The 12575-nt window shown below is 40.7% G+C and overlaps 1 protein-coding gene across 5 annotated transcripts in view; it reads left to right on the plus strand.

Moving 5' to 3' along the window:
- Positions 1–472: 472 nt before the first annotated feature.
- fat1a (FAT atypical cadherin 1a) overlaps positions 473–12575 on the plus strand; it is a 94349-nt gene continuing 82246 nt past the window's right edge. For 2 of the 5 annotated variants that reach the window (XR_014204850.1, XM_082165730.1), the window contains exons 1-2: positions 2057–2281; positions 3912–7195. Coding sequence is in view for 4 of the 5 variants with exons in the window: in XM_082165730.1 (XP_082021856.1) it covers positions 3937–7195 (3259 nt within the window). In the remaining variant the exon portion in view is untranslated. Of the gene's footprint in view, positions 747–2056; positions 2282–3911; positions 7196–12575 lie in introns of those variants that run through there. The other 3 variants (XM_082165728.1, XM_082165727.1, XM_082165729.1) reach the window with 3 other exon arrangements.

Consider the following 12575-nt stretch of genomic DNA (forward strand, 5'->3'; position numbering starts at 1 on the left):
CTCACACACAGACACACAGGGACCTGATGCCTCTCATTCACAGAGCCCCCAGGGCAAATGCTTTATGAGTGTAAACTTAATGAACATCAGGTGCTCTTATTTAAGCAACATGCCACAGTCCAGCTATTATAAAAATTCAAACCCAAAGGTCAGTATACTCACTTTATACAATCAAGATGTTTCACAGTCTCAAATTAGCCAAATAACTTAACTATTAAACTGAATAACCCGTCTATTTGAGAGGCAGAATGCTCTATTTTATTGATCCAAATGTAATGGATCACTACAGACAGCTGAAGCCTTACAAAGTTCAGTTAGGCTGATAATTCAATAAACAGCCTTCAATGTCAGTGCGAAACGTCAAAGCGTTGCCTACGGTAGAGGTGAGATCACTGAATCAAATGATCGACTCCCCCGGGAGAGCAGTGACGTCACAGCGGCGGAAAGCCAGCCAGGCATCCCGGAGGATCCGCGCGCCTCCTCCACTGCCTGAGCGCACGAGCTCTGAGTGAGTATTGTAGCTATAGTCTGTGCATAGTCTCTGCACGCGTGGTTGCGTGGAATCCTGCTCACGAGGATTTCGGATGCGTGAGGAAATGTAGGGGCTACAACACCACGACCTGGATTTATTACGAGTTTTGACTGAATCTCCATGCGAAGAAATGCTCACATACTCTTTTTGGCAAAACGTCCTGGAGATCATTTAGACGCAACTTTGGAGCGGCGGCTTTTGCCCGCTGAATCTGGTGAGCCTCTTTCACAATAGCTTTTCAACTTTGCCAAATGTAACTTCTTGTTTAAAAAAAATCAAATTAAAATAATACATTAACCTACAGAAAAAGGCAAATCAGTAGCTATTACTATACTGTTATTACAACCATTAGGCTACTCGTTTATGTGCGCTACTTAACCCGCAATAAATATAATAGTTATTAACATTATGTCTTACGCTTAGTAATAAATGGTCATGCAGAGGCAGTGGACACACGCAACTCGATGTAAGCATTATAAAGTGAGTTGCACAGATTGAGTAGAGCGCACAGCCTCGTGGATCGCTCGCGCTCTGGCACAGCAGTGAGACAGCGCCATCATTCGCGAGCAACAGAGTGCATGTGCCGTGCTAGAGCCACGCTTTAGAAAGATTTTCCGTCTGTCACTGCAACTTTTCCCCAGTTTCCATATGGCATGGAACGTTGCTTTTCATTTTGAGAGTTTCTGTTTATTAAATTCACCTAAACATGTAAAGAATGTCCGTATTCGTCACGATTTCAGTCGATATAGCAATACCATGGAAATTCGAATTCGATTCGAGACACCACAGCAAAGATGAACAATAACTTCTTAATTAAGTAAGCTTTTGCTTCAAGATTGAATAAGTCTATTAAAGGCAAGTAATCAGTAAAAAAAAAGAAAAAAGAAAGAAAGAAAAATGACAAGCAGTAGCTCAAATAAAGACAATAGAACAAAGATTAATTGTTTTAAATTGTTCAGATTATCAATTATCTGTAGGCCTAAGTAAAAAAAAATATATAAAAAAATCAAATGTTAAAAGAAAATAGCTGTATAGTCCTCCTCACTATACGAATTATATATAGTTAATATAGCCTATATGAAATCATAATACATAATAGCCGTTGCGCGTGGTTAATTTTAAGGACTAGGTAGCCTATAGATACTCCATATCTGATATTTTGACACATTCGATCCTCTTTTTTCTGTTTACATCAATAATTATCGTTCTATTGAGAATGTTTTTCATGGAGCACGCGCGCAAAGCAGTCGCATACATGTGATTTAGAAAACGTAACTGTTGAAACATTGCCATCATTATATCTTTTTAATTTGACTATCAACTTACTAGGCTACAGGTAATGTAGGTAGCTACCTTGTGCGTGGGGCTTTTATTGTAACCAATATCTCAAATGCTGACATCCATGGAGATAATTCCATTGCTTTGATTCCAAAAAGCGTATGACACGGCATATTTCTTCATTAGAGACTAGGTTTAGCACATAAAATGAAACATCAAAGACTTCTCCCGTCCCACTGTGAGGGGAAAGCAACGGCCGTTTCATCTTCATGCCAATAGGAAGTAGATCCGTGCGCTGTGCAAGGAGCGCGGAGAAATACTAAGAGCGCTTTGTGTGTGTGTGTGGATCGGATAATTCAGTGAGCAGAGAGAGCCGCTGAGAGTGAGCGTCGGTACCATGCAGATACTTGAAACTTACAAATACAAACTTCATGAAAAGCCACCAAACAAAGGACGTTAGTACTGGAATAGGTATGTACGACTTGGGAAGTTTTACATTTGAGGGAGGACTTCTTGGACTTATTCTGGCTTTGTGCTATTTTCAGAAATGCTTAAAAGTTTCAGTCAGCTCGCGGTGTAAAGTTGCCGTTGGGAGTCCCCCACTGCTCTCCGTTGTGGAAATAGGGCAGCTTTGAAGTTGACCGTTGCTTGGCAAAGCTGTTTGAATACTCAATGTGTTCAAATGGAGTTTAATTATTTAAGATTAGCAGTCCAGGATGATCAGATAATTGTTTTCTAATGGAAACAGTTCATACATCTGGCCAGCGCATGAAGGCACCAGTGTGGCGACGTGAAATGAATAGGAACTGTCGGACTGGGGGGGGATGGGGATATTCTTTAACAACGGAGCAGAAGCCTGTCTTTTGTTACTTTGGTATTTTGTTTCCATTCCAAAGGCTAAACTGCCTTACGTATATTGAGGAGAGTTTGCCGACCACTGAGGTTCCTGTGAAAACATTCAAATCGTATGTTGTTTAGTGTAGCCTACTAACAGCAAAGGAATATAATTATTTGATGTCGCTGATAAAGTTCGGTCAGACACATTTCATTTCTGAACCAAACGTCACGTTAACGGCTGGAGAGTCTCTTGCTGTTGTATGCGCTCGAGGGCACCAATAGTCGCAAGGACACCTGAAAATCTCGGAACAAACGCTCACGAGTGTGAAGACTGTTGTTTGCTTTACACAAAAAAAACAACACTTATTTAAGGTTAAATGTTGTAGTAATGTCCGACATTTCTACATTGCTCAATTTCATCGGATCTAATGTGCTAGGCAAGGTAATCCGAATGTATAGCCTACTTATTATCAGCGAATTTAATGCGAGCAGAAACGAACGCTGCAACTTTATTTATTTATTAGAAATGTGTTAAATTGTTAGAGCATATGTTACTTTGCTGATGTGCAGCATATCAGAAAAATACATGAACAATATTACGAATAGCCTACCTCTAACCACCATAATAATGATTATTATTCTTACCACTTAATAGGCTATATTATGATTAGATAAATAACAAGCACTTCTTTATAGTGTATCAGTGAGGTTATGCAGATCACGGTGATGATTTTGTATCTGCAGTTTTTCATATTCATCCACATAATTGTTTGTTTTTCTTCCTATTAACATCATTGAATGCATCTCTCTTTAAACACATTGTGTTGCTCTTAGCTGAAGAAGATATATGGTAGGAGGCAGTGAGAATAATGTGTAATTTATTCAGAAAGTAGTGGAATGTGACGTTATATATACACAAAAGACACTTCCATGCTCACAACAATTCATCATTTGGCCTATCTGCTGTCATGGTGTCTATGGTGAAGTTAGAAATATAGACAAATAGTCAGTGCCTTTCTCTAAGGATGCTGATGCACTAATCATATTTGTTTTAAGTGATGTGCCATAAACAGCTAAAAGTTGTCTGTCAGTTTCTTATGTGCTGTGTGTAAACTATATCTGCTGCAACCCATGAATGAATAACTTCTTAATGATAATTTAAGAGGTCTTTAGATTTGAAATCTTCAGATGTGCCCGAAATGTACTAAATCGATTAAAAGTGAAACTGTATTATCTCTTAACTTTTTCTCTTTATTCTCCACAGTTTCAGTGAGGAGTGCGCTGCAAACATGCAGAATCACGTGACTTTACTGCTGGTGGTTCTGCTGCTCCTGTGCGGCTGCACTGGGAACCAAAGCCTCGACACTGCGCCCGTTCCTCTGTTTACCCAGTCTGTTTACAATGCTACCATTTATGAGAACTCTGCTGCTAAGACCTATGTGGAAAATCCTGTCAAAATGGGAATCTACATCACAGATCCTACCTGGGAAATACGGTACAAAATCGTGTCAGGAGACAACGAGAACCTGTTCAAAGCTGAGGACTATCAATTGGGAGACTTTAGTTTTTTGCGAATAAGGACCAAAGGAGGTAGCAGTGCCATTCTTAACCGGGAGGTTAGAGACCACTATATTCTCACAGTCAAAGCCATGGAAAAGAATTCAAATGCTGAGGCTCGAACCCGAGTCAGGATTCAGGTACTAGACACAAATGACCTTCGCCCACTGTTCTCCCCGACTGCTTATAGCATATCTTTACCCGAAAATACAGCTGTTCGCTCAAGCGTTGCCAAGGTGATGGCGACGGATGCAGATATCGGTACAAACGGAGAGTACTACTACAGTTTCAGAGAATGGACAGACATGTTTTCAGTCCATCCCACGAGTGGCGTAGTTACGCTAACAGGAAAGCTGGACTACTCTGAGACAAAGCAGTATGAATTAGAGATTTTAGCAGTGGACAGAGGCATGAAGCTGTATGGTAGCAGTGGATTTAGCAGCATGGCTAAGTTAATGGTACAAGTGGAGCAGGCCAACGAGCATGCACCGGTCATCACTGCTGTAACCCTAACACCCTCAGACACCGACAAGGATCCTACTTATGCTGTTGTGACTGTTGAAGACAATGACCAAGGTGCTAACGGTGAGATTGCATCTCTCAGTGTGGTTGCAGGCGACCCTCTTCAGCAGTTTAAAGCCATGAGGACAAGTCCAGGCAGTAAGGAATATAAAATCAAAGCAGTTAAGCAGGTTGACTGGGATAGTCAGCCCTTTGGATACAACCTAACACTGCAAGCCAAAGATAAAGGAAGTCCACCCCAATTTTCATCTGCAAAGGTCATCCATGTCATGTCTCCCCACTTCAAAGTAGGGCCTCCTAAATTCAATCAAGCTATTTACAGAGTCAATGTGAGTGAATTTGCACCACTGCACACACCTGTTGTAATGGTAACAGCTGTGCCAAAGTATCCTCAACTTAAGTATGCATTTAAACACAAATTGGATAAAAATCATTTTACCATTAATGCAGATTCAGGCTTGATCACAACAGCTGGGCCCCTTCATGCAGACTCCTTGAAAAAGTATGAATTAGAAGTTGTGACCAGCGAGAAAAAGGCAGTCACAAAAGTCATTATTGATGTGATCGACGTGAACAACAATGCCCCAGAATTCAAACAGACGTCTTACAAAGCAAGTATTGATGAAAATATGCCCATAGGTACTAGTGTGCTAACAGTGCAAGCCACTGATTTAGACACTGGGGAGAATGGATATGTCACTTACAGCATTGCCAATGTGAATCCCCAGCCATTTGTCATTGACTACTTCTCTGGTGTCATCAGTAGTTCAGAGATTTTGGATTATGAACTGATGCCGAGGATTTATACTTTGAAAGTGCGGGCGTCAGACTGGGGTTCCCCTTTTCGACGTGAGGTGGAAACACAGGTAACAGTCACGCTTAACAACTTAAATGACAACAAGCCACTTTTTGAGAGTGTGGATTGTGACATAACTGTGCCAAGAGACCATGGTGTTGGTGAGCAGATCACAACGGTGTCTGCTATTGATGCCGATGAGTTGCAGTTGGTGAGGTACAGAATAAAAGCTGGGAATGACTTGAATTATTTTGATATTAATCCAAACTCTGGCGTACTGTCTTTGAAGCAACCTTTGAATGAGGGTGAGGCAGCAAAAGTGTCCTATCACAGCTTGCAGATCATAGCCAGTGATGGAGAACATGAAACTCAGCCCATGTTTTTGAACATTACGGTTGTTACGGCACGTAAACCGGTCCAAGTGAAATGTGTTGATACTGGAGTTGCCAGCATGCTGGCAGAAAAGCTCCTGCAAGGAAGCAAGATCCACAGCCAAATTGAACCCGAAGACAACTTCCAGGACTTTCACTCTGTGAACCGCCTTGTGCCCCAGTTTGCTGAGACTTTTCCCAGTGTGATTGAGGTCAAAGAAGACTTGCCTGTTGGGGCCAGAATTGTCCATCTTAGTGCCTCGGATTCTGACAGCGGTTTTAATGGGAAGCTGGTTTACGTTATCTCTGGGGGTGACACTGAGAGTCGTTTCATCATTGACATGGACAGTGGATGGCTCAAAGTATATGCTTCTCTTGATAGAGAAACAACTGATCACTATACGTTGAATATTACCGTGTATGACCTTGGGATTCCCCAGAAGTCATCTTCACGTCTGCTGGATGTAAAGATCCTGGATGCTAATGACAACAGCCCACAGTTTTTACAGGAGACCTACTCCGTGGATATCAGCGAGAGCACTGCAGTCGGCACAGAGATCATTCAAGTTGAAGCAAAAGATAAAGATCTTGGGGATAATGGCGTGGTCAGATACTCTATATTGGCAGACACAGATCAATTTGCTATTGATACAGAAACCGGGATCATTACGGTGAAAAAGCCTCTAGACCGTGAGGTGCAACCCAGTTTTGTACTCAAGATAGCAGCTCGTGACCAGGCCGCTGATGAACCTCAACTTGTCTCAACTGTATTGCTTAAAATCACACTGGAGGATGTAAATGACAACCCTCCAAAATTTATTCCCCCAAACTATCAGGTGAGAGTACGTGAGGATCTACCCATCGGTACTGTTATAATGTGGCTGGAGGCTCACGACCCTGATGTTGGGCCGTCTAGCCAGGTTCGATACAGCCTCATTGACAATGGGGACGGAAAGTTTGAAGTAGACAAATTGAGTGGTGCCGTACGAATCGTACAGAATCTGGATTACGAGAAAAAGCAAGTGTACAGTCTCACAGCAAGGGCGAAGGACAAAGGCAAGCCGATATCTTTGTCCTCGAGTTGTCACATTGAGGTGGAGGTTGTGGATGTGAACGAGAATCTGTACAGGCCATTGTTCCCATCATTTGTGGATAAGGGATTTATCAAAGAGGATGTGCCCATTGGAACATCGGTGATGAAAATCACAGCTCAGGACGAGGATAAAGAAAGAGACGGAGAAATCCGTTACTCCATTCGGGATGGGTCGGGTCTGGGGATCTTTACCATTGATGAAGAAACTGGTAAGTTATCTTCCTTTCCCTTTTATCCATTCATGACTGGGGTGGGGTTGCGGGGGATGTTTTGTCAGGTCATGAATTATTCAAGAAACAAATCTCCTATGCATTAAAGTAGCCGGTGATATGAACGGTGCAAATGTGAAAGGACTTGCTGTATTAAAGGTTTTTTTAGGGGTGTATAGAAGGAGGGATTCATATTATTTTGAGTGGCATCAGTTGGATACTTGCGCAGGTTGGTGGTAGCAGTTGGATGTCTTTGAGAGAGCTGATGAAGAGCATCCTGACTCTTTTCATTTTTCCACCGGAGGAGAGAGAATTGATGGGAGGAACAGATGGAGCAGCTGTCTCTTGGACCTGCTGTAGACATTCCACACTAGTTGCCGTGGTATTAAGAGGATTGCTCTCCCTCCCCGCCCCCTACTTCCGTGCACAACATTTTTTTTTTTTTACTTGATTCTTTCTCTCTGTCTATTTTTCTTTTTAAATAAGCAAATCAAGCACCGGCTATTTCTCATTTATAGATTATTTTGTTATGTAGGCCATAGGATACTTAACGTGTATTAATGTGAGCCGATGAGTGTTAGAGAATGGTGCTTTTTGAAGCAAGCACATTTCCGTGGGCAAAAGTCAACATCTGGCCTCATTATCTTTATACAAAGAATGTATTAATACCTCTCTCAGCTGCCCTGACCACTCAAAGCACCTGTGCCAAAAGCTTAAAATAAGCAGTCTGGAATTCCAACGGTCTTTGACACTGAGCAACTAATGGCCACCCAGTAAAAATGAAGGCCCAAAATACACAAAACTTACAAGACTCAAGACGAGTGTTTTTTTTCTTTGATTAATGGATTTGTATGCTGAGCTAAATGATTAATGTACAAATAGACCAGTGAAACATCATGATGTTTTGTGTATGCATCCAATCGAAATGTGGAATTAGAAATAAATGTATTTAGTCAAGGTGAAAACATATTAATAGTTGAAATTTATATCAAGGTATTTCTGTAAAGCATATTTGCCTAAAGGGCCTTTCACGCTGAGTGCGAATAAGTGACGCAAATGTATTATGCAATGACTCTCTTGAATGGAAACAATAGATACCTATGGAGCTATTCACACTGGACGCGATCAATCGCGGTGCGACAAAGCGGAAAAAACTTTCTTCCAGTTTTTTTTCTTCATTGCCCTGCATTAAAACAGGCCTTCCAATTATATTTGAACTTCAGATCATGTACCTGGAGCCACTGATCTTGCACAAAATGGTGAGATTGGTGGAAAAGAAAAGTATTCCGGAAGAGAGAAAAGAATGGATGTTGATTTCTTGTTATTATTGGTGTCTGCGAACAGAGAAATGCATACATTCAATTGCGTCTGCTCCCGTTTATTTGAGTTCACATGGCATCACTTTTAAGCTTCCATTAGTGATATTAGTTGAAAAGTGTGCACATTTGGAGAAATATTTATTTATTTTCACATGTTTACTAAATATTTCTTTATACAGAATATCATTTCAATTCATTTCCATTTCCATTATATTTCATTTTATGATAACTGAAGAACTTGTGTGTTAGCGGTGGGTTTTTTGGGGGGTGCGTGTGTCAGAGAGTCGGAGAGCGCTTATTCGGTCTAGATCGAAAACGAAATTGTGATATGTTGCTTGATGTTAATTATAGCTCTAATGCACCTGTTACTTAGCTGCGATTATATTGTATGGTGTAGCCTATTTGGTCAATTCTCGTAAGGTCTCATAAGCATAATTTGTGTTTATGGTGTAGTGCTAAATTAATAAATTAATAATAATTGCAATAAATAAATGCAAGAGACATATGAGGAAAAATGCATTCTCAGTCAGCACCATCTATCGTGCAGGCATGAATTAGCAGAAGCTGATCAATCGTTTCGCATTGGTTGTGAAAGCATCGTTCGGTGATTCGCTTTAACGCGTTGTGCTCTCTGTGAAAGGGCCCTAAGAAAGTAAATTACCAGTATCTCTTTTAAATGCCTTTTGATAAATCTTGCTTTCTTGGGTGGTAAATTTAGCATGACAGGATGTGCTGGCATAGGTTCCCCCCTCCCCCCACAACAAGACCATCTGTTGCCCATTGTGCCTGCCCAGTCTTATGGAGATTGAGTTTTGCTGCAGTTCCAATGGATGGAAGCTTATTTGAAGGTTTTTCCAAATTGATTTGGGTAGAGAACATGAATGGTGTCTTGAGGGGTGAATCAGAAAAAAAAGTGTAGGAAGACCCTGTAATGAGTATGTCACCACCACAGTCAACACTTCTGAACTTAAAAATACTTGCAGGGCTCAGCGATAAGGATGGCTCGCTGATCCGGGGCCAGTGTGTGAGAGATTTGTGCCAATTAACAGAACTGTCGCTTTTACATGAAAGTTTGATATTCACTGATCTTGTAGGCCTCTTTCCTTTCTAGCAGAAAAAACAAACAAAACATTCTTGTTGAGTTTCTTGGGTGCAGAATAATCTCCATATCAAAGTTCTAATCTAATAATTACCATAATGTTTCGTGCTAGTGAATTTTGTCAATTGAGAGTCCACTTAGCACCACACCTAACTAGAGATGCGGGTCAGCAGGAGTCTCTGACCTTCTCCCCCACTCTCTGACCCTCAAATTGATGCTATGGCAGCCATGCAATTGTCTTTTTCAGAGTACCATTGTTAAGGATCATAGCCAGGACTGGTAGCAAAGCAAGTATGCCTGAGGTAATAGCAGCTCTCATGGGAATGGAAAGATTAGAAGAGGGATGGGTAGGAGGTGTTCAGATTTGAGGTCACTACATGTGGGATGAATATCATGTTTCAAGCAAGGAATCAATCTTTAAACTTAGGCCGGAGAGTAGTAATAAAGAGTCTTTTGTTGTTTTGCACTAAATGGATATTTTGAGAACATGGGGTCACCGTCGCTGGAGGCTATGGGTGCACATTTAGTCATGTTTTATGAGAATGAACACCAAAAGAAAGACTGAGTCACATCTGGGCCAGATTTGGTGCTCTGGACTATATTTTCCATGTGTTTGTGTTGTTTACCCATTTTAATCTCTACTTCTGTAGACCCCACAGGGGGCGAGGAATGTGCAAATGAAATGTTTTGTCGTTCATTTCTACCCCCAATTTTGTTCGCCTCAGCCCTGCATGTTTGACTCCAGTAGTTTCGCCTCGTAGGAATTTGAGGCTTCTATCATTTATATCCTGTCTTCCCATAAATGTATTTTTGTTTTGTCTGAGTAGAGCGAAAGCTCTCTTAAAAAACCTCAGTTCTGAGAAACATAGTATGAATTAAACTAGTACTGACACAATGAAACTGATTTACAACCCGATTAGTTTGCTTTAAAACAGAATGGTTACTAGAGATTGTCTTTTTTAACCAATAACAAAGCTAGATCTGTAGCTGCAGGAGGTTCTACTCTCTGCAGAACCTCCTGCAGTGTTTACATATGTGATTCTCACAAACATGTCAAGAGCAGAGGGCTACATTGGGCCCTGGTGAGACCTCAGTTAAGCAGGCTATTTCTGCGGCCAAGATGACACACACACACACAAGCATCGATGCACGAGTCATTGAGGTATGCTGCTAAATTGATTGAAGTCACCAGAGCTTCGCAAAGAATCCAGTGCCTTTATTTAATAAACCCCCCGTGGTAAATGGGAATGAATAAAATTGGAGAGCAAACTCATGGGTCAAGGATATTTGACTTCAGTATTTATAAAATGAAATGCTAAGAACAAAGTCTTAGAAATAGAAGGTTGTTGATGCAGAGCTTTCTCTTGGGACACACCTAGTGTCCTTGATAGACAGCATGTAGTCAACTGTCAATAATTGTTGGATAAGCAGTGTGTCCATATTTTCATATAATTTGTCAGATGAATATATATTTTTAATTTATTTAATGAACTGATCAATGTGATGGATATGCAGATGTACTTGCAGTTGTATATGCATCCTTTCACTTTAGTGTAGAACACTTGATTATCCTATAAAAATAGTTTAAAAATGCATTAAAATTAGGATTAAAAACAAATTAACTGGTAAAAACAACCTCTAATAGATTTGCATTGAAGGGGGTGAGAATAATATCATTGGGACCTGGCCAGTAGGCTACCTACCAAAACATCCTAGCTCAGAACATCATAAAAATCTAGTTTAAAAATAGGTTTTATCTTGAAGTGAGAAGTCTTGCTTTACTATCTTTAATGGGATCAGTTTAAAAAAATCTTTTAAGAAGCAACTCATTAAAGCTGGTGCAAAGGAGCTTGGATTTTAAGGAGCTGTAACCCTAATTCTAAGGCCAATGACATTGTATGCTCAGTTAGGTTTAACTCTTCATTTTAGTCCCCTATATCATTTTATTGAACCATGTGTACCAGGCAGTTTTCTCACTTGTGTCCTGCGAATAGTACATTTCTGCTTTATTTTCAGCTTTGATGATGTGATAAAGCAGTTTAAACCTCTTGTGAAATGTAGGGGGTCGCCAACATTCTGAGACACTTAAGCCGCGTTTCCACCGAAATTACCCGGAACAATTTGTACCAGGAACTTTTTTCCCAGGAACTTTTTTTGCCCCAGACCGGTTGCTTTCTGCGTTTACACCGCGGTCTAAAGTACCGGGAAGGTAAACTACGCGCAACTGCTCCTCCCAGTCTGCGACGGACATAATCAGTTGCGCCACATTTATAATTATGGAGGAGATTCAAACTGTGCTGCAGTTATGTATTGGTTTACTAATGAGGTAATTAACAAAACAAAATAGACGAGCACTGATACTAAAGCGTGTTCGGAAAGCTCGTATGCGTATAAAATTAGACAACGTATGTTATCAGTTATTGTGAGATGCCTGGGACGAACGCGAAAAAAAAAATTCCTCTTTCGCAAATACACTTAAAAAAAGCCTGAACCCCGTCTATCAATCATAAATAGTGACAGTCTTGTAAATAGTTGTTTGTTACTAACCTAACCTTGCAATAGATGACAATGTGTAAACATAATGACTTAATAATAAAAGCTGTGGCAGAAAAGAGACGAGCACTGATAAAGCGTGTTCAGTAAGCTCGTAATGCTAACGTTAGATATAAAATTTGTATGTTATCAGCTATTGCGGACATTGACCGTGAGATGGCTGGGACGAACGCGCAGAAAGTTTCCTCTTCCACAAATCCCCCTAATAAAGCCTGAAACTCGTCGCCAGTCCGCCAGTTTTTTTATTAAATTCCATATTTGCAGACAGACAACTCTGCATGAAGCCACGACACGAACCGCAATAGATTTTTTTAAAAGGGAGGTTAAAAATAAATAAAATGCTGCGTGGAATCATCCAACCAAAATGCGGCGTGAACACAACCAATCAGCTTGTGCAGCGCACAAGTCC

Source organism: Leuciscus leuciscus (genome assembly GCF_965113295.1).
Source record: "Leuciscus leuciscus genome assembly, chromosome: 3".
In the NCBI taxonomy this organism is placed as follows: Eukaryota; Metazoa; Chordata; class Actinopteri; order Cypriniformes; family Leuciscidae; genus Leuciscus; species Leuciscus leuciscus.